Here is a 27,163-nt window from a genome sequence, read left to right as displayed (position 1 = left end):
TGAGACCCGCATGTTCACCAGCGCTTTGACTTCAGCCAGAATCCAGCTGTTTTTGAGTCTGTGTCTCTTTCCTGTGTCATCGGTTGATGAAACCTCCCATTTACTTCTTCAAACTTTGCAACAAGTGTCAGTCCTGTCTAAGGCTATCTCCTCTGGCTCATCTCATTATCGCCAGCCTCAGTGGAAGTGTCAGAAGGAGCTGGAGGTGTGAGGGTGGCGTGTATTGCAGTCTAGCATCAGCTGATAGGATGCAGACCTGCTGTCTGATAAGCACTCTGCCGGAGCCTTAAAAACTCACACTGATCCACAAATATCTTTATCATGGCCAGACTCCACAGTCACTTTCTAGTAACTTCACCAATTTTTTACAGAAGTCTCCCCACACCTCACACTACGCTTGCACCATCAGTTAGGGTCAATAAAATCGAGTATGAGGACTGTTTGCGTAAACTTCAGGTTGCTGACTCTTCTTTACTTGGGATTCAGTTACAGTGAGACATAATTCTTTCTCCACTAAGCCATGTTGTTTTTAATCAGCTGCCTGCATCCCACACTAAGCCACGGTGAAAGTACCAATTACACAGAGACAAAAAGGCATGTTTATGTGGAGGACAGAAGTATTTTGGTTTAAAGCTCTGCTATGTGCCCAGTCTTACCTGCTGAACCGGCTGAATTCTTCTGTACTCAACCGAATGATTGCGTTAGCGTTTGTTGGCACCTTTTCGGTATGTAGAAACGCTTTGAATCCCTATTTCCTTGTTTGTGATCACTGGCAACTTTTAGGAACACAAAGCAACTTTTGATCCCCATTTCCTTGCTTCTCTTCTTATCTCTTTGTTTCAAGTTGGTCGCAAAGAAGCCGATATTTCAAGTTTCTGATTCATCCCATCCTTCACCTGCTGTAATTTGAGTAAAGCAAACCTCCTACATGACATCAAGTTAAGCAATATGGTCTCATTCTGTGTGCTTTGGTTGCATCACTTCACCTTCAGTCACAGCGGAGCTCAGCGCAGCCATCCCAGCTGTATGGACACTCAGCTGCTGCTCTGAGCTCCTGTTGCCATTGCTTGCAGTCAGTATCTTCTGTAGCACTCTTCCCTTTAGCCATGTGGGTAACACACAAGCAATATGAATACATCAAGTACAAACGAACCCGTATAAAGACCAGGCGTTGTCCCACCTTCAACTTAAGTTCCACCGTGTTAAAAGAAGCACCTTTACTCTTCTCCCTACTGACTGTCTCTGCGTCTTATTTAAACCTGACTCTCTCCAGACCTGTCCATGTTATCTGCTCTGGTTGGTGCAGGAAAAGGCCACAGGAAAGAGCATGTGATGGGTTTCTGTGGTCTGGCAATTTCTTATGCGTGCCAGTGTAAATATAGTCTGAAGCCTATCTGACGCGAAGGCACAAACGTTCCCCAGACCCAGACGGGCCCGGTGGGGCTGGACTCCCTCACAGACCTCACAGACTCCATGGACAGGGCCGGTCAGGTGTTAGACACAGCTCATCAGATACACATCTATGATTCTTACACCTGTCTTAAATCATTTCAACTAGCGTCACACTGCTTTGTTTGGATGGAACATGCTGTTAGAAATGTGTATTGTAGGAACAGAAAAACAGAAAGCCACAAAAAAACCTGTAGTTTTATCAGTTCAGCCTAAAAACGGCAACTAATGCTGTTTAGTTGCATAGTTGTTGTTAAGTATGTACACAGAAAAAGTTTACACTATGCGTTTGTGTGTGACATTGCTAAATTAGTATTAAATACATCACCATATTTCTCAGTAAAAATATATTTCTAAAGGTGCTATTGTCATGAAATTTTCACCAGATGTTGATAACAACCTGTGAAATCCACATACGCAAAGAAATCAAACCATAGATGTCCATAAATTATGTTATGTGTAATAATGTGAAATGACACAGGGAAAAAGTATTGAACACATAAAGGGAGGTGCAAAAAAGCATGGAAAGCCAAGACACCAGCTGAAATCAGCCAGTAATTAGAAAGCAATCCTGCCCCTTGTCAGTGCAAATTCATATCAGCTGGTTCATTCCCAACTGATGGTCCATAAGAAGGTGTCTCATTACCAAGGTGTCACATAAGAAACATCTTATGAGGGGTAAAAACAAAGAGCTCTCTCAAGACCTTTGCAGCCGTATTGTTGCAAAACATACTGATGGCATTGATTACAGAAGGATTTCTAAACTTCTGAATGTTCCAGTCAGCGCTGTTGGGGCCATGATCTGGAAGTGGAAAGAACATCATTTCATCATGAACGACCAGGTGCTCCGCTCAAGATTTCTGACAGAGTGAAAAGAATTATGAGAAGAGTTGTCCAAGATCCAAGTATCACTTGTGGAGAGCTTCAGAAAGAGCTGGAATTAGCAGGTACAATTGTTTCAAAGAAAACAATAAGTTTTCATGGCCTGTATGCACGCACACCACGCAAGACTCCATTGCTGAAGAAAAAGCAGGTTGAAGCTCGTTTCAAGTTTGCTGCACAGCATTTGGACAAGCCTGTGAAAAACTGAGAGAATATGGTCTGGTCAGATGAGACCAAAATTGAACTCTTTGAATGCCAAAATACACACCATGTTTGGAAGAGAAATGCCAATGTACATCACCCCAAAAACACCAAACCAACAGTGAAGTCTGGAGGTGGGAACATCATGATGTGAGGCTGTTTTTCAGCACAAGGTACTGGCAAACTTCATACGAGTGAAGGAAGGATGAATGGAAAAATGTACCGAGACATTCTTGATAAAAAAATCTGAAGATATCATTTGCAAAAACAGATAACTCCATCTTCACAAACCTTCAGAAAACCCACTTTTCCATCGTCTACCTGAGACAATATCAATCAAACTTAAGTTACCTCTATTTTTGTCATTTCCACTGAGTCAAATCCACTCAACTTCAGTTTGATTGATATTATCACAAGCAAACAACAAAAAAAAAAGCTTCCTGAAAATCTACAAAAATGGAGTTATCTGTTTTTGCAAATGAACTCTTCATCTGCTGCCATCTACCAGGATGATGAAGATGAAATGAGGGTGGACATTTCAGCAAGACAATGATCCCAAACACAGGGCCAAGGACACTCTATTGATTTCAGAGAAAGGAAAATAAAGCTGCTAGAATGGCCCAGCCAATCACCTGACTTGAATCCAGTTTAGATCAGAGCTCATAGAAGAGGCCCATGGAACCTTCAAGATTTGAAGACTGTGTGGAAGAATGGGCCAAAATCACACCTGAGCAATGCATGCGACTCCACACAGGAGGCGTCTTGAAGCTGTCATTAACCAGTATTACATAAATTTCAGTAAGCATATTCAATACTTTTTCCCTGTGTCATTTCACATTATTACACATAACCTAATATATAGACATCTATGGTTTGATTTCTTTGCATGAGTGGATTACATGGTTTGTTACCAACATCTGGTGAAAATTTCATGTCAATAGCACCTTTAGAAATATGTTTACAGAGAAACACGGTGACATGTTTAATACTTATTTTACCCGCTGTATGTACATTTTGTGTATGCATACAAGATGAGAATTGTCCTACAAAAAAATGATAGTTTTTATTTACATTTTGTAGAGGAAGTAACCTCATGAGGCAATTATAGATGAGTTAATTACTATGAAGTATGCTTTTAAGATTTAAAAAAAAAACTAAAATATATTTTAGATATCACTGAATAAATTTCAGTATTTATTTGGTTTAAATCTTGGTAGCAGCTAAGATAGAGACAAATTTACATGCAAATTTTCACAAGTGGTAGTAATAGGTAATATGTAGACACAAGTGTAAGACCTACATGACCTGAACCAAAATTAGGAAGAAATGTGGTGTTATATGTCAAATGTATAAAATTATGTTTATACACACACAGCTGATGATGTAACTAAAATATTTTTTTACATGATGCTTACTCAGACCAGTGCAAAATCATTTAGAATCTGAAACCAAAAGGTACATTTGCCAGGTTGTGATTAAAGTTGAGTTCTGATAAGGTAGGAGTGTTATTTTGGCAGTTCGGAGGAATCACTTGACGTCAGAGTTGCACGACAGAGCGAGAAACGTGCGGAGAGTGAGATTTGACTGAAACTACTTTGTATATGCATGTGAAGAGAGGGACAGGCAGAGGGGAGGCGGGGGGGAGGGAGACGACGAGGAGAGGCCTTATGGTGACTCAGCATAACAAGGTCTGCCGGGCCTGCGTGATCTCGTTCATCAAGCTGACACCCGGCTCTGTTTCTGCTGTGTGATTCACAAGGAGAAGGCGAGGAGGATGGTGAGGAAGAGGAGAGACGAGGAAGAGAGGGGAGATAAAGGAACAGTGGCGTGTGAGGAGAAACAGGGCTGCGAGCGCTGGAGTAGGGAAGATGAGGAGGGATAGGAGGGGAGGTTTTGGGGGATGGGGATGCGAGTGGAAGGAAAAGCACAGATGACAAGCAGAAAAGTTGAGTAAACAAATGTGTGAGGGAGACCACGAGCAGAGAAGAGGTGAGATAGTGAAAGATAAACAGTGACAAAGTGATGAGAAGAGAACGGGGAGCAGGACGGCCTCGCTACAGTAACAAGCAGCAAACACAGCAACAGCAGACACATTCATTCTGCTCAAACGCAAGTGTTTAAAAACTGGTGACACGGTTGAGCCACGAGAACCGCAACTTGTTCTTTGTGTTGGCACGTCCTACACCTTGTCCTAACACACTGCGTGGCTTCTATCAAACCGTTACTTTTACTGTAAAGCCATGCCTTCTTCTTACAGTCGACAAACACTTGCTGCTGTCATTGCTCATAAACAAAAACTGATAAAAACACCTTCACTTAACCTGTTAAAGGGATGCCACCACTTCTGTGGCTCTCCAAAGTCAGAAAACAACCGTGTGATACGGCGATCATGCGGCTTTTCATTGTATTATAACGTAAAATCTAATGAATTATGCTGCTTTATGACCTAACAACTGTAAAATTAAAAGCACCCCCCTCAGTCACCTGCTGTTTTTGTTCAATGTTAATTATCAAATGGTAGCCTTGCCACTGTGAACACATTAGCATGTTAATGTTAATATTTAGCTCAAAGCACAGAGCTGGAGCCAAGGATGTTCTCTTGTTTTTACTTGAGGAGGTGTGATGCTAAAATTCAACCCTTAAAAAAACAAAAAAACTCAGTACTTTGGGATCAAAATACAATCGCATGCAGTGTAGCTCACTGAAACGCTGGGTAAAAAGGGCAGTGTGTCCAATTAAGTGCAAAATTTCCAGAATAAATTAGATCTGAATGGATTTCAATCAAAACAAAAGCACCACAAAACTATCTATTGAACCCAAGGCCATATTGTAAATCATTACTGGGTGGATAAATTACACCCTGGGTGAGGACAAAAGATAATGGATGTGTTTTTGTTTCTAACAACCTTGCCTGTGTTTTGTTCTCTGGGCCTGAGTGGGTTTTTTCAGAAGTGACACATCTTGAGAAGAAGCTGATGTAAGCACAAACACTTGAAAGATGCTGCTGGGAAACAGAGCGAGCTACGTTTGTTTAGTAGAATAAAAATAAACTGTTACAGCAGCTCTGGGTAACAGGGCTTCAAACCACTTTCTGACAAACTATTTTCGCTTTCCCTGTTACACAAAAAACTCCCAGCGAGGGAACGCAAAGCGAGTGTGCAGGCCAAGGGAACACCCAGCACCCCTGGCAGGTGGTGGTGTTGTGGCTTGATAAAAGTCTGGGCCTCCTGCTCGGCCCCCCCCCTCAGCAGGATCTGACAGCACACACAGTCTTGATAACAAGCACACAGACGTAACTGAACCCTGTCACCTCACCGGGGTTTTTACAGTATCATCACAGAAGGCTGCTCACGTCTGTTCATCGCAAATATCACGACAACACACTGTAAACACAAACAGCTCGTCTGGCAGCGTTTTAAACTATTTTATGCTTCACAGAAGAAGACGTCAGGAGGCATCTTTAAGTACAAATTCTTTATTTAAATTTTTTTTTTTTGGTATGGCTTCTTTGAAGGGACTGTAAAAGACATTCTTATTGGGAAAGAAAAAAAAAAAAATCTAGAGAATTTCCGATGAAACCAGTCAAGGATCTACAAACAAGCATCTATGAACCGGCTGGCAAATCCTCCGATGTGGTGACGGGACGACAAACACAGAAGAATAGAACTCCTGTGGATCTGCAGCTATGCCTCTGCACGTTGAAGGACATCAGTGCCACAACTATAGTCATAGTAACAAAGAAAAAAAAAAAAAAAAGCGGTTTTAACTTAGTACCTTATAAATACCTACATATAAATATTGTAAATGTTCTTGATGACGGAAAACATTTTCAAATGCTGTACATGAATGTCCTTTTGAGAGCAACAGTTTGACAATCTCACTGACAAAAAAAAAAAAGATTAAAGGAAAAGAAAAACACTGGTATTTGAGCTCAGTGTCAGCTACCTTTTAACATTGATATACAAAGCTCCTGCTCCCCACATGCCCACATACTGCTTGTGATTATCTACATCCGTCTGAAATTATCAAGACCCAAGTAAGTCAGATTATTGTGACTATTGAAAACAGTCAGGTCAGTTACAAAGGACTCTCTGCACTTGGCTCTGTGGTTTGGGGAGCGCTTGAAATATCAGGAGATTCTTTTTTTATTAAGGCCTCTTGAATTAAAATAATAAAAAAAGTGTAGTCCTGACTCCTGACATCACCGTCTCAAAACAATGGAACTCCCCCAGTCTCATCCTGAAACTTTCGCTTTTGTCCTTGAGGGGAAAATCTCTCGTCGTCCTCCTGTGTGGAGCTGAACGCTGGAGGTTTGTTCGTGGGGCAGTGCTCTTCCTCGCCGTGGATAGCACCAGGATGGGACCACAGATATGCTGGGAAGTGGCCAATCGCCCCCCCCCCCTCTGTCTTCACCCTGCACCTCCCCATCTATGACTGTCCCCCAGTGTCCTAAAGCAGCAGTGCCCTTCATTTCCACCCCAGATATTCTGGAATCAGGGGGGAAAAGAGGTGTCACATGTCTCAGACAGCTCTCAAAACATCAATATGTACCATGGACATATACAACTTCCACTGATTGAGCCAAAAAACATGCTAAACATTGATAATAATGGCATACAAACAAACATTGACAAGGACATTAATACAATAATAAAGGACGATAAAAATAATAATAAAAAATGAAGTGTCAGCTTCTGGAAGCCCTTGGAAGCTACCACATACTTTATGCTGTTTGGCTTCCCAACCTGAACCCCAACAGTCCTCCCGCCTTCCACCCTTTAACCAATGAGCCAGCAGCTCATCCTGATCGTATAGTGCAATAGTCCCACCCTTTTTCCTGAAAGCCGCCGCTGACAACAGCAGGGTCACCCTGTAGGGCGTTTCACTATCCTGTGTCCAAAGGTCTGCGACCACCTCTCCCCCAACCTCCTCTCTCCCCCCCACCCAGCTGCTCCCTCCTCTCTGCTCACTGCATGCGGTCCGGTTGGATGTGCTGCTGCGGGGCGTAGTGCAGGAAGGCTGGGGCGGGGCCGGCGGCGGAGGGGAGGGTGGGGTGTACGGTGGCCGGGGCCGTGGCGGCGGCGGCCGGGCCGGCGGAGGCCGTGGGGCTGGTGGCGTAGCTGTAGCTCAGAAAGCCGGCTGGAGAGGCGGCGTACGGGTACTGCTGCTCGAAGGCAGCCTGGGCGTACTGGCTGTAGGCTGCGCTGTAGTCCAGGTAGGGGCTGGTGCTGACAGAAGTGGAAACCTGAGTGGGCAGCACCAGGCTGGGCTGCACGAACGCTTGTGGGTAGACGTATGGCTGGGCCAACCTGCACACAGACACAAAGACCAGAGGAGGGGGGGTTAGACAGAAGGGCTGCAGCACCAGAGCAGAGAAATCCCAAGGCCTGGCTTCTATTGTTTACATTGCTCCCAGGGGGTGAGCACGTTGGGAATATAAACTCTCTGTAGGTGTTCTGAACTTACAGCGTTCTCACGCGGATATCCACTATTATTATATATATTAAGACTAAATAGACGGAAGGCAGAGGAGGTTAGGAGGCGAAGGTGACTCAACACTCTGTCTGTGTCAGTTAGTAAAAGCTACAAAACCTGTTAGGTAGGGCCTCCTGCGGTAGACGGGAGGGGAGGAGTGGAGGGGGTGAATGATAGAGTCAGCCGTTACTGGCAGGTTTTCAAGCTCAGGCATCAGCAGAGTGTTTTAACAGCTGCTGTTCTTCACTCGCTGAACACACTCAAACACACACACACACCCACACACACAAAAAAGGGAAGTGCATGAGGGGAGTGCAGAAGTTGCCGTCTCCTTGTTCTCACTGGTTTGTAAATCTCACTCAGCCTACAACAGGTGATGATGCCAGCCAGGGCAGGTAATGGCGGCAGGGGAGCTCATCAGGGCTGGGGTGTGAGGCTCCGCCAGGCCTCATGGGCCGACTCTCAGAAATAGCTGATTAGAGCTGTGGGGTCTGGGGACCGTACTGTCTTCGCCTTGCCACTTTACCCACAGAGAAAAGACAGGGGCAGCGGGGTTTAGATTAGTCTATTTTTACTGAGGATTTATAGTCTTGCTCTGAGTTTGTTGTGTAAAAGGAAAGGATGTTGGTGAACGCAGGCAGAAGACCCCCCACTCCCCATATAAAAGGTGATATAACTGACTTTTTTGACAGACAGAGAAACTATCTATAAATGTCACCTTGAGCTGCATCTCAGTGCTGATAAAACAAAAAACATTCCTATTATGGACTGTTTATAATTTCAGCCTTACTTTTTTTTTTTCTTCTACACATTCGGTCTATTAGAAGAAAAAGATCAGCAATAAAAGACAGCTATGAAGTCAACACAGCAAAAGATGGTAGCATGCAAGGATTGGGATGTCACCACACTCTCAAACACTCATAAGCACACCCCCCTCTCCAGTACCTCTGCCTTCCCTCTAATATCTTTCCACCCACCTAAACACCTCCCCACACACAAACACACACACCAGTTACCACTGCAAACCCCAAACCATGCCATAATAGGGAAAGAGTCACACTGCAATCAGCATAACCTCTTCAGTTCATATCACACAAAAGGGGAAAAGATAAAAAAGGCACTCCAGTCCATCACAGCACACTGCACTGCACTCTCAAGCCATCACTGGCACCTTGGAGAGAGGCTGGCTGAGGGAGGGAGGAGGGGGGGGCAGGCAGATATTTTCTGTCGTACCCCTCCTCGGGACTACTCCTGTACTGTGGCCATCTTCTGATCCTCTGCTGGTGCACTGGTCAGCTGGCAGCAGAGAGCAACCGTGGAATAAGGGTGGATAGGAGGATGGCAGTGATTATTGTCAGCAATCACATTAAGGTCCTATTGTGTCATTAAGTCAATGCAGGGAAGTGTTTATAAAGCAAGAGGGGGAGAACAGGAAAGTGCGATCTAATCTGAAATGAGGAATGCATGTCCAATGAAATCAGGAAAAAAAAAGCCTATGACATGATAACCTGCATAAAATTGTACACAGTTGCGTTTCAAAACAACAGATACAGAAGCTTAATGAGACACCTGGCACGGAAAGGGGAAATAAGTCCTAGTGTCAGAGCGCATAACAAGACAACAGTGGCTTGCAACGAGTAGGAATAAGCAAATGAAGGCAACCCCCACCCCTGAGCGCAATCTACGCTGTGCCCTCACAGTGCTGTCGAGCTACTTCACAAAGAGGCATTCACTCTCACACACAGCTTTCAAAGTAACCATACATTAATGCTGTGAGGCATATGTGCTTTCACTCGCGTCGTGTATAATGAGCCTGCCTTCTCCGTGGCCTTGGCAGCGCGTCGCCACGGGCAAGTGACCTTATGTAGGTAAAGTGGAATAGAAGCAAAGGAGAGACAAAGCACTCCTGTTTCATATCTTTTGGTTTGTGCAGAGGGACGGAGATGTCCGCTGCATGTTTAGCTTTAATCTAAAAAGGAAAAAAAAAAAAAAAACGGGGGATGGGGACAAGTTAGGGACAGTAGCGAGTCCCTGGGCCACAGAGTTGCCAAGTGGATTGGGAGACAGTGGCAGGGGAATGCGGATGACAGCCAGAAGATCATAGGTCAGCTGGTTTTCTGCTGACGGCCAGTCGGCGTGCGTTTGACACAGTGCCACTCTGCGAATGGCAGGCCCGAGACACCAGAGAGACAAGTTTACCAGAAAACATTTGATGACTGCGAACATTACAAATACCGGCTGGAGAATTCACGAAGGCCACATAATGAGCGAATGTGAAAAGCCTGGGCGATATCGCGCCGAGCAGCGAAATATTTCTACACCGTAACACAAATGACCTTCAGCGCATGAGTCACCGCGACACAAAGTGTGAAAACAGACAGGACTGGGCTGGGTGGGGGAATTAAACAACACCTTACAATACTGAGAGAGGACTTGATATCCTTTCCTTCCCCCTTTGTTTAAAAGAACTGAGATTATTCTTTGAAAGCCGGAGGGGGGGAAAAAAAAAAGGTGTTTTGTTTGACACCTGTAGAGGTGAGTTTCCTAGGGAGCGCACTGCCTCATTAAGCATTAGGCCTACAACTCCCCCCTCTACCTCCTCATTCTCCTCTTTAACCCCCACCTCCCTCCCAGTCTCACAGAGGTGTCAGTTTTCAGTGTCTCCATCAGACACGCTGGTGGTGGCAGCTTGGTAACCGAAGAAATTTAAGTAAAAAAAAAAAAAAAGGATATACATGATGTGGTAAAGGGTTGTGGACGGCGTGGAGGTGGTGATGCATGAGAAGAGATGAATCTGCAAGCACGCTGACAACTCCTCCCATCCCCATCAAAACAATGTTCCTGGCCTCGGTGACCCCCACTGGCCCTCACAGTCCACAGCATCTGCTGACCACAGCTATACACACACATCCACGTCAGTAAGTCCCAACCAGGCACACTGCCACTACATGCACTGCTCAAAACCCTACATCAGACCACGTCCTCCTCACACCATATGTTGTCAAGGGGTTTGAAAGGGGGGGTGGGGGAGGCTAAAAGAAAAGCCACTTGTACACTCTGCATCTTAGGGAGGCCTGTGTCTGTCACCCACCATACAGAGGAAACCCAGAGACAGGAGGACAGGTGCTCCGTGTGCCTCTGCGTCTCTGGGGTGGTGGTCATGGGAGATTAAGGGGGTGCAAAAGGCTGTAATACGACCCAGCACCTGTCAGGCACATGCCTCAAAGCAACAGTGTGCGCCACGTTTCAAACCCTCGAGGTTTTGGTACCATCCATGTGGTAGCCGGGGCATCGACATAACAGGGACTTTCCTGTGTCCTCCTAAGGCCTTGGAAATGGTGGGACGCGTCCCTAGTGGATCCAGGGAGCTCTTATAGAACGGCTGATGAGCACTCCTTGTTAGTTCAAGAGTGTCTCTTTTTTTTTTGAGTTCACTGACCCCCAAACCACCAAATGTTTCTTATTTAGTCATCCCTGTGGACTGCACTGGGATTTCCACAAAGCTCACATACTCTTAAGTCACGCACTGTAGCGAGCTGCGACTACAGATTGCTTTCATTCTATATTAATCTGCAAGTTCTGCTTTAGATAAATCCAGGGTGATGTGACTGCAGTGTTTTATAGAAGAGATGGGCCATATAATCAGACTCCAACAAAAAATAGTGACAATGTTCAGTGTAAGAATCCAGGGCCAACTGATGGTTTTATCTGAGTCCAAATCACAAAAATATTCAGTTTACATCAATAGAAAATAAGATAAATGTTCAATGGTTGATGAATTCCTCTCAAGCCATCACTGGCCCCTTAGATAAAGGCTCACTAATAATTAACTGGACATTAAAGTTGTTAATGTTTAATTTTCTGTTTATTAAAGTGTAGCATTTTTGAGATAGTAACACATTAAAGAAATATATATTTCTTTGAGTTTGTATATCTATAAGGAGTGTGTGTCAAAAACTTGTTCCCAAAACTCCTTCAGAAACTTGACTGGACTTCTGGTGTTTTACTCTTCCAGACAGATCTAAGGTTTGGAGTGTAAGATGCGAGCGGGGCCTGAGCTGTAGCTTGAAGCGTGATATCAGAGCTGCAGGGGAGAGGAGAGTCATTACTACAGCGAAATGCTCATTAGCTGCTCAGCAGACCATGGCTCTTAGACGCTCCCCAGCCTGTTTCTACAACACAACCACTTCAAGAAAGCCTTCTCAGTAACCGAGCCCGCTCAGGCAGGTACATGAGCCGCGAGACTCCTGACAGAAGTTAACAAGTGAGTCACACATTCACCTCTGGAACGCATTTCTATTACCACTGATATGTGAACCGTCTCCCAGTTGCACAAAACTCAAATATGCTAATGGGCTGCTTGTGGAGTTGCATGTGGACACAGAAACTGACATGTACTTTCCAGAGGCCCTGTTTGTCAAAGAAATAGTAGCCTAGTGGCGTTGCACAGAGCATAATACAAGAGAACTCGACAAGCGCCCACTCCAGCTCACTTACCCATACTGCCTCTGGAGGAGCGCTGGGTGAATGGGCTGCACTCCGATGGATATGCCTGGAAGAGAGGAGGCTGGCTGTCAGACACACATCTGCATTTACAGAGGAGGACCAGAGAACAATACACAGAGGGCATGGACAGACAGAGCCTGTTTCAACCCCACCACCCAACAACAATTTCAAATGTGCAGCAAGCAGCAGTAAAAACATGAATGCAACTGGGAAACTCAGTGTTATTTGGCGTGTCGGTATAAAATATGTATGAACACAGCGGACACAGAGACCACATGTCACACACTGAACTGCCTCTTTTGTCCCCCAGAGGGTTTTACAGTACAAACAGAAGTTTGTAAGGACAATGTCTCAACATGCCCAGGACTACAAATGAACAGGTAATTAATCATCTTTGTGTCCCACACTCACTGATGAGCTCATCATCTGACACATTTATAGAGTTGTGTCAGATGCTTAAACCACAATATGCCTGCTTAGCTTAGGTGGGGTTCACTGTTGCAGATATCAATAAGTTTTGTTTTATGTCTTATGCTCTAATCAGGGGTTGATTAGAATTAGAGCAGCATCATCATGAGTTTATGGTGGAAATTAAGCTGTGATTAAACCCATCTCACCTGTCTGTATGCTGCGAGGCTTGGCGCCCAGGTAGGCCAGGTTGACGTTGGCCTTCCTGCCGTCGATGATGGGGTTGGGGTCCTTGCAGGCTCTCTCTGCGGCTCCTCGGTCCGTCATCGTCACCTGGTGACAGAGTTAGACTCGTCAACAAAGTGTAAAATCATTGTCTCATGTTTCCAATAGACAGTTTCCGTCTTTTATAGACTGAGCAAAACAAAACCAGAGAAAAACACTGAAACACACAAAACAGGTCTTGGGTGTGTTGTCATAAAAATCCCCCTACAGGCTTTCCTCTGTTATGATCCTGTTTCTCTGAAGAAGAAGGGAAACTACAAACAAAGCACAATGATAAGCTTTGAAAACTGCCCACAGCAGCAGTAGCCAGCCTCTCGACTGCCACTCAGCCATGGGCAGAGCTGCTGAAATATGGATCTGGGAAGAGCAACAAGGAGCTTATCCAATTAGGGACAAAATAAGGAGATTGGTATTAGTCCACCCCTCCTCTCTCCCTCCTGGCATTAGACGAGCCCTTCTGTTTTGATTGCCATGTTCTGCCAACTCAGAGTCACCTCTGTGTGTGGACCGAGCAGTGAATGTAGGCCACGGCTTGCATTGTTTAAGAGGACATTTTAAAAGCAGTATGCCTCTTCGTAGGGGAAGGATCCGGAACAAAGCCCACTCCAGGGCCTGTGTTGTGAACACACAGGAAGGAACGAGGCTGTGTTTACACTGAAGAGCCTTGCTGTGGGGGGTTCTACTAATCCACCTCTGAAGTGTGTTTAGAAAAAAGGTGCGCTCAGCTTTGGGCACCTCCCTCCCCTCCTGCCAGCTACCTCTCTAACTGGAACGTTTGGAAAACAGAATTAGCCGGTTGCCTCACGGCACACAAAAAGTGAATAAAGTGCTGATCACTTCACTATCATCAGTTAGTGTGTGTGTGTGTGTGTGTTTTCCTGGGAAGCACCCACATCGCTGTGAGCCAGTCTAACCTGAAACACCGGCCTCCACACGCAGCCGTTTGATACCGGCAAGACTCACAGGACAGCTTTCCTCTGAGCTGCAGAGCTGATGTGTAAACACTGAGAGCAATTGTCTTACAATTCTGCCTTTAGTGGTAAACATGCACACATAACAGTTTTCCATTCCTTCTTTGGCCTGATAGTACATTAGTGCTGATGTGTCTTTCCAAGGTTCTGGTAAATATTTGCATTTCTTGTGCAGCTTCTGTTCTTTGTGTCAAAGTGAGCGCCTGTCTTTATCTGCCAGGAACCGGATAAGTCACCTATTAATGCAGATTTAAACTGGGCATCACAAGGCTTCTTGGATATTTGTCAGTAATCTGACTTAGAGGAATTGTGAGGGGAAAAAAAAGCACTTTTTTCCCCCTCACAACCACCTTGACTATGTTTTATTTTTTTAAAGTTTACAACATCTCCTATAATGGTTTGGGCCTGTCTGTGAACTGAGCCAGACAAGATCAAAAGGGGGACTTTAACATGCATTTTGTACAATAGGACAGAGCCGATTTGTTGGTGTTGGAATTTCTCTCAGCAGCCAAGATGTGATGTAAATCATGTGCTACGGCCGACTGCTCCGGTCCTTGACAATGGAGCACAGGGTGTGCAAGGTCAACCTCCCCACTGCTCTGAAAGAACCATATAAAGCAGCAAGAGGTGCAGACTGGCTCTCTCACACACATAAATATATACACACACACTTGCACAGATATAAGCTGGGGTTGCTCAGGGAGGGAGTGAGTGAGGGGGGCCCTTCACTGGGTGGGTGGACCTCAGACATATGTTGAAATATAATCTTCTTAGTTACCCATCAACTTGTGTGATCCCTCATCCTCATTAGGCTAAAATAACAGCCAGCCAGGCGAAAAAAACAGAGATGCTGTGCAATTATGCGTTTAAGCCTCAGAGGGGGGATTACCTTTGACATGTAGCTGAATGATTACACAGCTCAGCATGTGGATTCAGTCACACAAACTCCCACATGAGGAGAAGGCACCAGCATGTCAAGGCTTAATTGCAGGTAGGATGAGGTGTGTTTGTGAGCAGCTCGAGTCACGACCGTGTTGTTTATACTCACAAAGCCGTATCCTCTGGACTTGCCGGTCTGTCTGTCCGTTATCACCACAGCCTCGTCAATGTCCCCAAAGGCCTCGAAGTATTTTCTCAGCGAGGCGTCGTTCGTGTGGTACGGCAGTCCGCCGACAAAGATCTTGGTGAAAGTGGTGTCTTTCTGAAGCGGTGTGGGATGCATGACGTCCAGGGCTCCGTTCATGAACTGATGCAGAAGCATTGGTCAGCCGGAGAGAAGACTCTGAAGACACGACTAAGCGCTCAGCAACGTCCCAGCATCGGTAAACACTAAACTGAACCTCTCGCTAGACTTTGCTGTAGTTTCTCCGCTCTTCTTACACTTTGCTCAAAGTTGAAACAACCTGATGACATCCGTGACTCCGTCAGCTCCTCCGCCCGCTGGTTGCCTCTGAGCCGCTGTGAGGAAATGAGTTTATATAGACCCGGCCGAGACCCCGCCCCCTGGGTAACTATTGACCAATCAGCGCTGGAGCTCCTCGCAGCGGCTCCTCCCATTGGCCCGCCCCCCTCCAGGCGCTGAGCTGCACCTGCTTTTGTCTTTTACAGCACAAAGAAAAAGCCGCACTGTGCGGCAGAAAGCGCGGCTCTGCCACATGGCGCATTGTACCACTGTAATGAGGAAGTAATTGTCTCGGCTTCTGGCCTAAATCACCTCACATAAACGTAATAAACTGTGGTTTGAATATGCTTATGTCACTGCCACTCCACTTTATGATGATGACAAGCATTTTTTCTGAGTAGAAAGCAAAAATACAAGAGTTCTCTCCAAGTTTTTTTTTTTTTTTCGTCACAGTGCTGCTGAAACAAAAGGACAGCTGAAACCACAGCAACCTTAAAACACTCTTGGGACCAACATAGTCACGCTTAGTTTGTAACCTTCTAACATTTAATACACATACAAGCGAATGACTAGTTACAGCAAAGAGAAACTGTTACTGGTGGTTTCATAATGTTCTTAATGTACTGAAGAGTATTTCTTTTCAATCTCACTAATAGAGCATCACAGTTATATTCTATTAAAAGTCTGGAATAGTGCATTAAAGTACAAAATACCACAGAAGAATAGGAAAATGATTACCATATATATTATTCCCAAGACTAAAAGACAATTGCACTTTTTTTTTTTTTTTTGGAGACATTTCAGCTCCCATCCAAGAGGCGTCTTCGGCTCTAACTGACTAATGGAGACGTTATTTAGGCCAGAAGCCCAGACAATTTCTTACTCATTACACTAGTACAATGTGCAATGTGGCAGAGCAACTTTAGTTATTTTCTCCAGAAGCTCTTAGGATTACCATGACCTAGATGACTGAGAATCTACTCAGACACATATGGTAAGTTATTTTTTTTGGGAAAAAGCAACAGAACTGTGAGGTACGTTGAAATGGTTGTGTTAGTTTATCAACCAGTTTGTATAAAGTTCATTTACATCAGGATATTATGCAATATTTGGGGCAAATGTATTAAACACACTTGTTAGGAGTTGGTCAGTTCTGAGGAACTTTAGGAAAGACCAGCTCAAAAGCAACAGGTCAATCTTCATACAGCAAAAGTTTAGTAAATGCTCCTGGTACTTTTGAAAGCCAGGGAGCGAATCCGTCAGCCTGCAGAACTTTTCTAGAACCATGGAGCAGTCTTGACAGAGCAGTCAAGGAGCCAGAGAAGTGATACCAGCGTCACCCCACGGAAGCTGAAAGGAGCCGGTGAACTGTGGCAGCAGCATACCTTCCCGCCCTTGGTGCCTTGGAGCTCCACTGCTAAGTACCAAGGGTCAGGCTAACAGTGAGGTGATACTCTAATGACCTCAATAAAAAGGCATTTAATTCACACCTTGTCCTCTATGAACTGGTTCACTTTTCACACATGGCCTTTGTAGCTGCCCATGCTATAGCCCATTCATATCCTCTTGGTAAATCCCCCATTTAGCAGCTGTGTATCCCTGTCAAAAGGGACTGGACGGAGAATCCCACTGTCCTGCTTTGATCTCGCTTGGCCTGCTTAGCTCCCTGGTTTCTTCTACAGGTAGCAGCTGGGATTCACCAGCAAAATGCTCCACCTGCTGGTTAACCTGGACTAAAACAAGCACATAGGAGGAGCCACTGTGTTACAGATTTAGTTCAGTGTTTATCTTTTTTTCAGTTTATGATGATTCCAATGTCAGAAACCCACATCACGGAGAGATTAACAGCTGAATTACGAGATAGTGGTGAAGTTTGACGGTGATGTCTTCGCATGCACAATACAGTTTGGTTAATGGCCCAACAAACATTTTATACAGCAAACACATAGGTTATTTTTTAACCTACTTACTCCTTTAAACTGGAATAAACATGTTCGAATCTAAGAGTATGCACGTATTTATTTTACATCCCAGTTTCATGAATGGAGCTAAACCATCAGTAACAGCAAATCATAAGAAATTGAAAACCCTTTGGAAAGCTGTAAAAAAAACAAAAAACAAGGAGCTGGACATATAGTAATGAAAACATCAAAATGAATGACAAATGAAACCCTCCCCCTTCTATGATGACTTCTAAGACCAATTGTCATGCAGCTGTCATCAATGCCAGTTGGGTAGGCCCCTCTGATTGGTCCATGCACAGTACACAGCACCACGGCATTGGTCCAGGTGTTTGCCGAAAAGAAGGAGTCTGTGTCGAGCGTATACACACACTAAAGCAGCAGGTCTTCCGCATTTCCCCACAAGAGATGCGACTTGGCACGACGAATCTGGAGACAGGAGGGAGCAGTCAGTCACAAAGAACGTGTTTTTTGTGGTTTTGTTGTGTTTATTTCTGGGAAGGAGTCCCTCTATGCACAGAATAAACAACATAAATCACTAATCGGCAGACAAAAATCAATCCTCACAAATGATGGTTGATTTATATAAATTATTGCCTTCCTATGTATAATATTCTTGACATTTCTGATAGTCCATATTTCAATAAATAACAGTCCTCCAATACATTGTTCTGCCAATGAATACACTGCAAAGCCTAACTACTTAGCTAAATGCTGTAAAAAAGCCAGCAGGCCTCATTCCAAATATTCCTGATTGTGAAGGAGCAAAAGCAGCTTGTTTACACCATTACAGCAGAAACCACACAAGCCTTCATCCTAACTGCACTCAGGTCAGTACAGGCTACTTGGAGCGGTAACGTGGCAATACTGAGATCTACATCATGTCAATCTCCTCACTGCCCGCATACATGCATGCCCTTTGAAATGCCCCAGTTAGAGTCACAGGGGCAATCAGGAAATGGGGCAGCCCAGTGACCACGGTCTCCAGGTTTACAGACAGTGGCTGCCCTGCTCTCACCATTTCTTGTTCCGAGGCTTCAGCTCCTCGGCAGCGTTCCTCAGAAAGATGTAGTTCTTTTTCTGGGGGTTGTAGTACTCGTGGCCCTGAGGGATGCAGAGTGAGCGTTAGTGTCCACAATGACTACACTCCTGCGGCCAGAACGAAAAGACAAGCTTTGCAGACTGGAGTTGGAAAACACAATTTGTAAAGAATCTACAAGCCCAACCTTTGACCAGTCGTAACTAGAAGCATATGCAAAGATGTTTCCATTGTGGTTGAAGCAGCAAGCTGTGATGGGCTGGTCGAGCTGCTCGGAAGTCTTCAACTTGGTGCGGGCGTCTTTGTCCCAGAAGCTGAAGCGTCCGTCTGAGCCCACAGTGGCCAGTGTGCCATGAACAGGATGGAAAGAGATGGCGTTCACCTGATGGAAAAAAAATGGAGAACAGAATGTGGAAACATGATAACGAGGCTGGTTAGTACAGACTAAGTTGTAATGACCAGTGAATATAATAGCATACCATATAATAGCAATATACAAAGCATGTTTCAAAACTGGAGATGCAAGCGGTTTGAAAAAAGAAGAAACAAGGAAACATTGAAAAGATATAACTTTTAGAAAGACATCAAAGATTTCACAAATGACAATCTGTACAAGTTTAAAAGTTTTTTTTCTAAACTGAGGCACTGACTGAGCTGCTGACAGTAAAGGGGGATCTTGCACAGCATTGGGGCTTAAACAGTAAAAACATGGTTCAGGACTGTGGGATGTTTAAAAGCGTCTGATTTTCTGATCTAAGAGGTCAAATTTGGTGAATAAAGGGTTAAATGTTCTGAGACATAGAGCAGAACCAGGATCACGTAGAGATCCACAGTAATCAATAAAACCTTAAATTGAATTCTATAATAAATGGGGAGCCAATGTTATTCACTGTAAACGGGAAGCTGTTCAATCATTCAGACAGGTGAACAATAAGTTGCAGTAGTCCAGGTAGGAGGAAGAAAAGGGATCAATGAGTTTTTCAGCTGTGTTGTTGGGAGCACTACTCTGACTTTGGCATTTTCAGTTAAGGACTGACACTGACAAAAAAAAAAGAAAAAAACACAAGGGCCATTAAAAATTACAAACCAACTGAAAAACAAGTGGAATTATGCAATTATTCAAAGGTTAAAGTAACCACATTATAATGAGTGCACTTAAAAACGCAAAGTGTGCTGATGTCAAGCCAGACTCACATTAAAAGTAGGTTCTGCGATTCTGGAGGGAAAATATTTAGCTAGTCAGCATATTTAGATATCATGCTCCCAGTTTACTGTCCCTCTTGCCCATATAACCAGCTGGAATAGTGTTGTGTGGCTTGTTCCAAGCCACTTTGTTTCCCATTTACAGAGCCAGGACTGTGCATGAATGCCAGATTTTTTTTTAACGCATACAGAAAACAGACAACTAGCAGACTCCAGGGAGATAGTCACTAAATTTAACAGAAGTGTCCTGGATGAGAACTGCACACGCCACCGTTAATGATGAAAACTGTGCTAAATATAACACTATTGCTTTAATTTTCTGACTGCAGATATAAAATACTCAGGCAAAAACAAACAAACAAAACAAAAAAAAAAACAGATGTGACACTAAATTCAGTTACTTTTTCCATACAAAGAAATCCATCATTTTTGATATTAGTTCTACATTGGTTATTTCTATAGTTAACATTTCGCACCAAAGATCTTGGTAACAACTACACAAACAGTCGTTTTTTTGTGATCTCATGAAACAATGTTATTAAAGTGTCCTTTAAGCGAGCAAAAGATACACAGATTTTTGTCAGCACTGTCAGAAATGAGGAACTGCTTACAGCATAGATGTCCTGTGGAGTGGTTGTGTTGGTTCCATTGGATCTGTGGCACTTGAAGGTGAAGTTGTCTTTGGCTCTGAAAGGAGTCAGAGAACACATTCATGCCTTCTGTCACTTCAGGTGTTAGTGAGTGGTTTAGAGTAATATCTGAAATTACGTAAACAAAACACTCATCCAAAACTTGTGCACTTCACTGAATTTGAGACATGGATCGTTTTAGACACTCACGGGTTTGGAGGATTGATGTAGTGGATTGCCACTCGGCCCTCAATGCTTCCCAGTGCAAAACCTGTTGGCTTGTTCTGCTTGTCCTTGAATATGGCAACACAGCGATGCTGCAAGATAAGAGCAGGGTGGTGCACCGGATCAGAAGAATGTCACAGATGACAAATTGAACATCTCACAAAGGTTGGTTTATATTTATGCATCAAGTAAGATAAAAATGTGAAAATCTGGCTATACATAACACTACAAGAGTTGACTGCATAATGTGTTAAAATGTAGAAGTGAGAAAGGACAAATGGAAAATAGTGTAGGGATGAAAATTTACCTGATGTTTGAGCGGAGAATCTATTCTGCGAAACTCAGAGGGCTGGTTCTCTAACTGGTACACTATCAGGCCTCTTTCAGCTGTGGCAACCACCGCCATGGGGTACACCTTCATGTGACAGAGGTAGGAGGAAATATTAAAAAGCCGTCAGTTAGCAACCAGTTATCTAACCAGTTATCTAACCAGAAATCAATCAAAGTTTATTGTCATATGCACAGTAAAGAAAACATGCTTCCCTGTACAATGAAATTCTTTCTTTGCTGTCCACAGCGAAGGCCAGCAACAAAAGAAAGAATGACAGGTCATGTCTCAGGTGTTATAAAACACTTACGACATCTGCACAGTAGCATCTCTCTGGCATCTGCAGTGACATCATTGGATTGGCAGAGCGGGTATCCCAGAACTAACGAAGAAAACAGAATCATGTTTGTTCTATTCAACTCTCCAGCCACATTCAGAAAGCATGTTCACAAACAGTGTGTAGAAAAAATAGAGCATTATTTTTGACTGGCCCTACTTTGTCAACACGCAGCTGTGGCTGGTTTCTGATCAGCACTCAAACTCATGCATCTATCACTCAACTGGACTGTCTTGGTCATGTTTTACCGTCCTGCCCTTTTCAGATGTTCAACTGACCCCAATGCAAAAACTAAATATGTCTCTTTTTGAGCATTAAAAGATGGCTATTGTACCTTCAGTGTTTTGTCCCAGCTGCCGGTCATGATGCAGCTGTAGTTTGGGGCTTTTATCCAGTGAATTGCTTTAATTGGACCATCATGCTGTGAAGGAAAATGATGAGAGGTGTAAGAGGATTTTGCGTCATATATGACGACATAGTTGCTCCTGGTGCTTTCATCCAACCTGTGCAATCTGCATTGCTTGGTTGCTGTTAAGATCCCACATCTTGGCTGTCTTGTCACAGGAAGCAGTGAAAACTTTACTCCCATCCTGGTGAAAAGGAAAAGCAAATCATGAATTATTCTACAATCTAACAGACAGCATCTGCTGCAGAGATTAATATACTTTGTATGAAGAGACCTACATCGCTCCAGCATGCATCCAGGACTGGACCCGTGTGCATCTGTTGGGCTTTGGGGACAGTCTGTCCGTTGTCCTGTACCTCCCAACACCGGACCTGAAGTCAGACGATACAAGTTTAACTGCCAACTTGTGAGAACACTGCAAACTCACTAAACAGACATAGTCCTTGATGAAGACAAGGCTGGGGAAGGTTTCCATCTCCCCTCAACTGGCCTCAAATGCCATAAGGTCCATAATCCTAATTCACTATATACCACTGCTCAGCGGCAGGAGTAACGCATTATTAGGAATGAGGATCGTTACAATTTTAATGGTACTACTACTTTTACTGATACTGCTTGTCAGCCTAGTAGTTTAACAATATTCTTATCAATACTCTTTGGTTGTTTTTGTTTGTTTGGTTTTTAAAAGAGAAAAACTAAACTCAAGAACAGACTAAACATAGCTTTATTTTCTCATACGTACTGTATAAGGATTTAAATTTATATAGACACCAATGTTTTGTTGATGGGATGATCAGAGCACAGTGGACAGTGTCACAGGTTTTACTCACAAAATAAATATTATGCAATGTGTGTCAAACTGTCCAGCGTTATAGCAGAATAAAAAGCTCCCCCTTGAACAGATATCAGGTAAATGTCAGCACATTGTGTTGATGAAACCTGTTTCAATCTTCACTATTGAATATAAAATTCATGCAGATCTTCAACAGTATTTTTATTGTGCGATTTTAAAGGTTGAGTGAGAAAAAAAACAGTTGAACTACTTCTTTAACTACTAACACGAACATTCAATCAGAGAAACTCTGAAAATCAAGTAAGACAGAGTTTGTCTGCAGCCTCCAAGTCAATAAATCCTGCTGCTCTGTGTTCTGAAAGTGAAACTAACATTTTTAATGAATTTATGACCCCAGACAGTTTAACAAACGGCTGGAAAATACTTACTTTTAATCATTAAGCCATGCTTGTATAGTGTAGTTAACTCTGTGTGCGGCTGCTAACAAACATAACGTACTTGGTTAGTGATGAACTATGTGCGTTTCTTTTTCTGTACTTGATAAACTTTTACTGGATGTTTCGACAGATTGTGGTGTTCCTGCTCTGACATGCAAACAACTTGTTACCTTTGTGGGAATTAACATTTTCTGCAGCACCTGTAGATAATTAAATAATACTTCTGGATCTTTGTCACCTGTGTGTTGCTGCACGGAGCTACATATGACACAGATTTTAAAATTTCGGTCTGGGTCTCGGTGCCCATCCCTATGCATTACAGAGTAATGTATTACAACCAATTATATTCATCTGTAGTACAGTGAAGCAACGCAATACTGATCTTAAATTCATCAATCACACCACAGTTACTTTTACTACTTTAATTTTGTGGCAGTATAGCCTGCTGCCAGTGCAACCCTGATTCTCTTAGACATGCCAATAAGTCTTGTTCTCACCACAACATTTTTCTGTAAGTGCTCTATGGGAGGGTTTTCACAAACTTTTCTTCATTCATTGTGATTATTCTTTATTAAAGAGCATAAAAAAGAAGATCCTGTATATGTCCTGCTCATAGGGATATGATTTGTGCTGATATGTGGGCATGAGTAGGGTCCCCCTCTGACAAAAGTCTAGACCATGCAATTTTTTAACAGCAGTAGATACTAAGGGGTAAAATGTTCTCAGGGCTAAATTGAATTCTGTGATGAATGGGGAGCCAGTGGAAGTTGATCAGGACTAGATTAATGTGTCCCCTGCGTTGAGCTTTGAACCAACTTTAAATGGGAAACTGCTGCCTCATTTAGGCAGGTGAATAATGAGTTACAGAAGTCCAGGCAGGAAAAAATAAGGGCGAGAATCAGTTGTTCAGCTTTGTTTTTTGGGGAGAATTTTTCCATTTGACTTGGGCAATATAGGCTGAGGCACTGATTGCTAACGACAGAAAACACCAAGGCTATCCAGCATGATGGTGTCAAACGATTTTTAAAACCAGTAGTTATTGCAGATCCAACTGAAATGTCATATTGCTAACTTGCAATTACACATCACTGTATCTCAGGTGATGGAGCAAGATAGTTCAATGAATTATTTTCTACAGGGACTAAATAAGTAACAACAAATCCATTTGTTTTTTGAGTAATGAAACCAACACTGCCAATGCAACCAAGTATTATGGCCAACTCACATCGTTGGCCCAGGATCCTCCAATGAGGAAGTTGCCTGGCATGGTGGGAGGACTGAAAGCCAGGCAGCTGATGCTGTCATCTGGAGGAGAAGTCACTTCAACATCCTGTGGGGCGACAGTAGGATGTCAGGTGAACAGGTGAGGACGCTGTTTGTAATAACCGTGCCAGGTGGTTTTCTCCTGGTTTTACCTTCATGGGGTTGTGGCTGTCTGTTGTCGTGCTTCCAAACACACCGGTCCCTCCTGTCCCAAAGCCGGAGCTTGTTCCAAACAAACTCATAGTGCATGAATGTTGGTCCGACTGGAAGCCTGGTGGGGAACATAGAAGCACGAGGTGTTTTACCTAATAGCAAACAATATTCACGTACTCGTCGAGAGCATCAATACTATTAAATACCACGGCGACAGGTGAGGCACGTTAGCTGATGCAAACAGACTGTAGCTCTGAATCCAAACAATCCAAAACATTGTGTGATGCTAGATAGCTAACGTTACCGCTTAAAGCTACTTGGGCTAAGTTAGTTTTGCTACCAGGCCGTTTATAATTGTTCTCGGTTACCATTTTCAACAGTCAAAGTGCAACGAGATCAGATATCGAGAAACCCGACTTAGCTTGACGGCTAACGGTAATGCTACCGTAACCGCTGCTAGCTTATGGTTGCTAGCAAGCTTGTTGACACACAAATAAACGGCCAGTTATACTGTGTGCGATAATTACCTTACATTTAACCGCACGCACTACTATTTTAGCCATTCAGTAGGTCCAAAAATTAATGAGATACCGGTTAACGATAGCTAACGTTAGCTAAGTTTTGCCTACCAACCGGTAGCTTCTGGGTTTAAAAACTTCACTGTGCGGCAGAATTGACAAACACCGCAATTAAACGCTGTATCCCGAGCAGCACCGCGTCACAGCTAAATAAATACACCTACCTCAAATTAATTTAAACGTGCTTATAAGCCTGGGAACGCCTAGCGGACTCCAGACAGCAAGTGTGGCGCGGTTGTTCCCCGGAGTGGCCGTGTCGCAGATTGATGACGTGTCGACCACAAACGCAAACCGTGCAATGTTAAGAGGAGTCGCTGGAAGGCAGTGCAGCACAGCAGGTCAGTGTGGAGAGCAACAGGCTGACGGAGAGCATCTGGCTATACGGTGTGTTTACAGTGTAAAATATCATAATGGTGAATTAATCTAAATTGGGCCACCTCTCAATGACTGCACCTCTTCTAAGATGAGCAGTCGTTTGTTTAATTTGTGTAAAATTTAATACTATATCAAAAATGCAGGCACCAGAGTAGGTAATTAATGCAACAAAAGTAAGTAAACCTTTCATTCCTGACATTAAAAGTGTGTTGCACCAATTTTTTTTTATTGCAAACACTTTTTTTTTCTTCTCCAGCTGCTCTTTGCTCCAGGGGTTGTGTTACTCTACCTTTCTCTTCAAAATAGCCCAAAGGTTTTCGGTTTGATTCAAGTCAGGCCACAAACTTTTACTTCTTTTCATCTCTAGAAACTCTGACAGTGTGCTTTGAATCATTATCAACTATTGCTCTCTTGGGAAGCCCCCGGGAGTCATATTGACAGCCAGTATTTTGGTGTATCCACAGATATTCATCTATGAATGTTATCTCTGAAACACCGTTTGCACTCATTTAGCCCCATATCATCACACCTCCCACCGCTGTGCTTCACTTTTGGGACTAAGTGTTCACTGTTGTAGTTCAGGTCAGGTTAACGGCAAACATGTTTGACCCCATCTGAACCTAACAAATTTATCGGCTCCTAATATTCATCATGGTTCTTTTTGTGTTGTGTCTCTTGCAGTTTTGTACCCAATGGGTGTTTTTCTTGAATGCCATCCATACTGTAGTCTGCATGATGATTTTATGCAACCCTGTGCGAAGTCAGAAAGACATGCTCTTCTGTCTTTCAGAGCTAAATTGTGCAAGTATTTCATTATCTGTGGCATCATTTTAGAGTAATGGCCACTGTGGTTCTGATTAGTGGTACTAAGGCTCATTCTATACCTCCTAATTACTGCTGCTACTGTGTTTTCATTGATTTGTCAGTTGGTTACCAGTCTTACTATACCACAATCTGATTTTTCATTTCCTCTGGCAACTCTTATCCACGTGGAGCCATGATGCAGACCTGTGGATAGACACAGCCCATCAGTCCAAAACAGAATATTCTGGTTTTTGTGGGTCATTATATATAGCTATGTTCATGCAATTAGGCTAATTGGAGATTACATGTGCGTCTAGTTTTGTTTCAGCGATCAAATGTTGTCTAACTTGTGTGTCAGTGATCGCAGATGTGTTTACTTTTGTGGCATTGAGTTTCTACCATTGAGCCTGTATTTTCAACATAGTCTTTCCAAAGTATTTGGTTTTGATTGTCACAAGAGAACACTCTGCTGTTCGACTCAGAAAAAAATGCAGTTATGTAGTAATATAGTTAAATGAAGGCTGGATTCCAACCAAGAGACATCAAAAAAAGGCACAACAAATCACAATAAGCTCCAAAATAGTTAGGCCAGTTATATCTGTTGCTTCAGTACTAGTAGTGGTACTATAGTATAAACATATCACATTGCAATTTAAAGCCTTGCATTCAGGTCTATCTAAAGTGTCATACCTAAATGTAAATACAGTACCAACCCTTTATCTTTGGCGTTACATTTATACAATTATATTGTGATTGGAATATTATTTCATATTAACAAGTTTGTAAACATATTTCTAGTTGGTTGAGAAGCAGGAGCAACATTTCAGTTACCATGGACAAACTAATTTACAGCAATTCAACAGATTGATGATGTCCTAAATGTAGTCTAAATTTGGAATGTAAAAACTAACAACTGTCAGGTCAATGTAGTGGAATATAAACAAACATATTTTCATCTGAAACGTAGTGAAGTAGTAAGATTCCCAGGGGAAGAGATCTGAGTATGGACATAACCGATTTTCATTACATCTTATTCTTAAGTAGCATGGCTTC

General features: G+C 43.3%; 2 protein-coding genes across 3 annotated transcripts in view; both read right to left on the bottom strand.

Moving 5' to 3' along the window:
- Window positions 1-5,991: 5,991 nt before the first annotated feature.
- LOC103365886 (RNA-binding protein 38-like) overlaps window positions 5,992-27,163 on the bottom strand; it is a 33,138-nt gene continuing 11,966 nt past the window's right edge. Inside the window, exons 3-6 of the mRNA XM_008293446.1 lie at window positions 15,226-15,627; window positions 13,131-13,254; window positions 12,505-12,559; window positions 5,992-7,841 (exon numbers count right to left, since the gene is read on the bottom strand). Of these exons, the coding sequence (XP_008291668.1) occupies window positions 7,499-7,841; window positions 12,505-12,559; window positions 13,131-13,254; window positions 15,226-15,438 (735 nt within the window). The 5' untranslated portion in view covers window positions 15,439-15,627 and the 3' untranslated portion in view covers window positions 5,992-7,498. The remainder of the gene's footprint in view (window positions 7,842-12,504; window positions 12,560-13,130; window positions 13,255-15,225; window positions 15,628-27,163) is intronic.
- On the bottom strand, window positions 17,344-25,191 carry rae1 (ribonucleic acid export 1). 2 transcript variants are annotated; one of them, XM_008293445.1, is made up of 13 exons: window positions 25,096-25,191; window positions 24,353-24,471; window positions 24,163-24,267; window positions 21,986-22,078; window positions 21,805-21,891; window positions 21,636-21,722; window positions 21,275-21,346; window positions 20,944-21,051; window positions 20,622-20,728; window positions 20,394-20,469; window positions 18,767-18,961; window positions 18,559-18,644; window positions 17,344-17,969 (listed from the first exon to the last, which is right to left on the bottom strand). In XM_008293445.1, coding segments are annotated over exons 2-13 (1,107 nt in total). In that variant the 5' UTR covers window positions 24,443-24,471; window positions 25,096-25,191; the 3' UTR covers window positions 17,344-17,968. The 2 variants fall into 2 exon arrangements, with proteins under 2 accessions (XP_008291667.1, XP_008291665.1); XM_008293443.1 differs by lacking the exon at window positions 17,344-17,969 and having other exon boundaries at window positions 18,555-18,644.

Source organism: Stegastes partitus, unplaced genomic scaffold (assembly GCF_000690725.1).
Source record: "Stegastes partitus isolate 25-593 unplaced genomic scaffold, Stegastes_partitus-1.0.2 Scaffold888, whole genome shotgun sequence".
Classification (NCBI taxonomy): Eukaryota; Metazoa; Chordata; class Actinopteri; family Pomacentridae; genus Stegastes; species Stegastes partitus.
The sequence above is the reverse complement of the archived record's forward strand: the minus strand, read 5'-3'. Positions and strand labels throughout refer to the sequence as shown.

Bases quoted from the DNA above. Each gene is read 5' to 3' on its own strand.
- rae1 (XM_008293443.1), bottom strand. From the start codon at position 24,442: ATGAGTTTGTTTGGAACAAGCTCCGGCTTTGGGACAGGAGGGACCGGT. The intron at 21,052-21,274 runs GTAAGTGTTTTA...TGTCACATGAAG, and splicing joins GATGCTACTGTGCAGATGTC to GTGTACCCCATGGCGGTGGT. The intron at 20,470-20,621 runs GTGAGTGTCTAA...GACTCCTTTCAG, and splicing joins TACATCAATCCTCCAAACCC to AGCCAAAGACAACTTCACCT.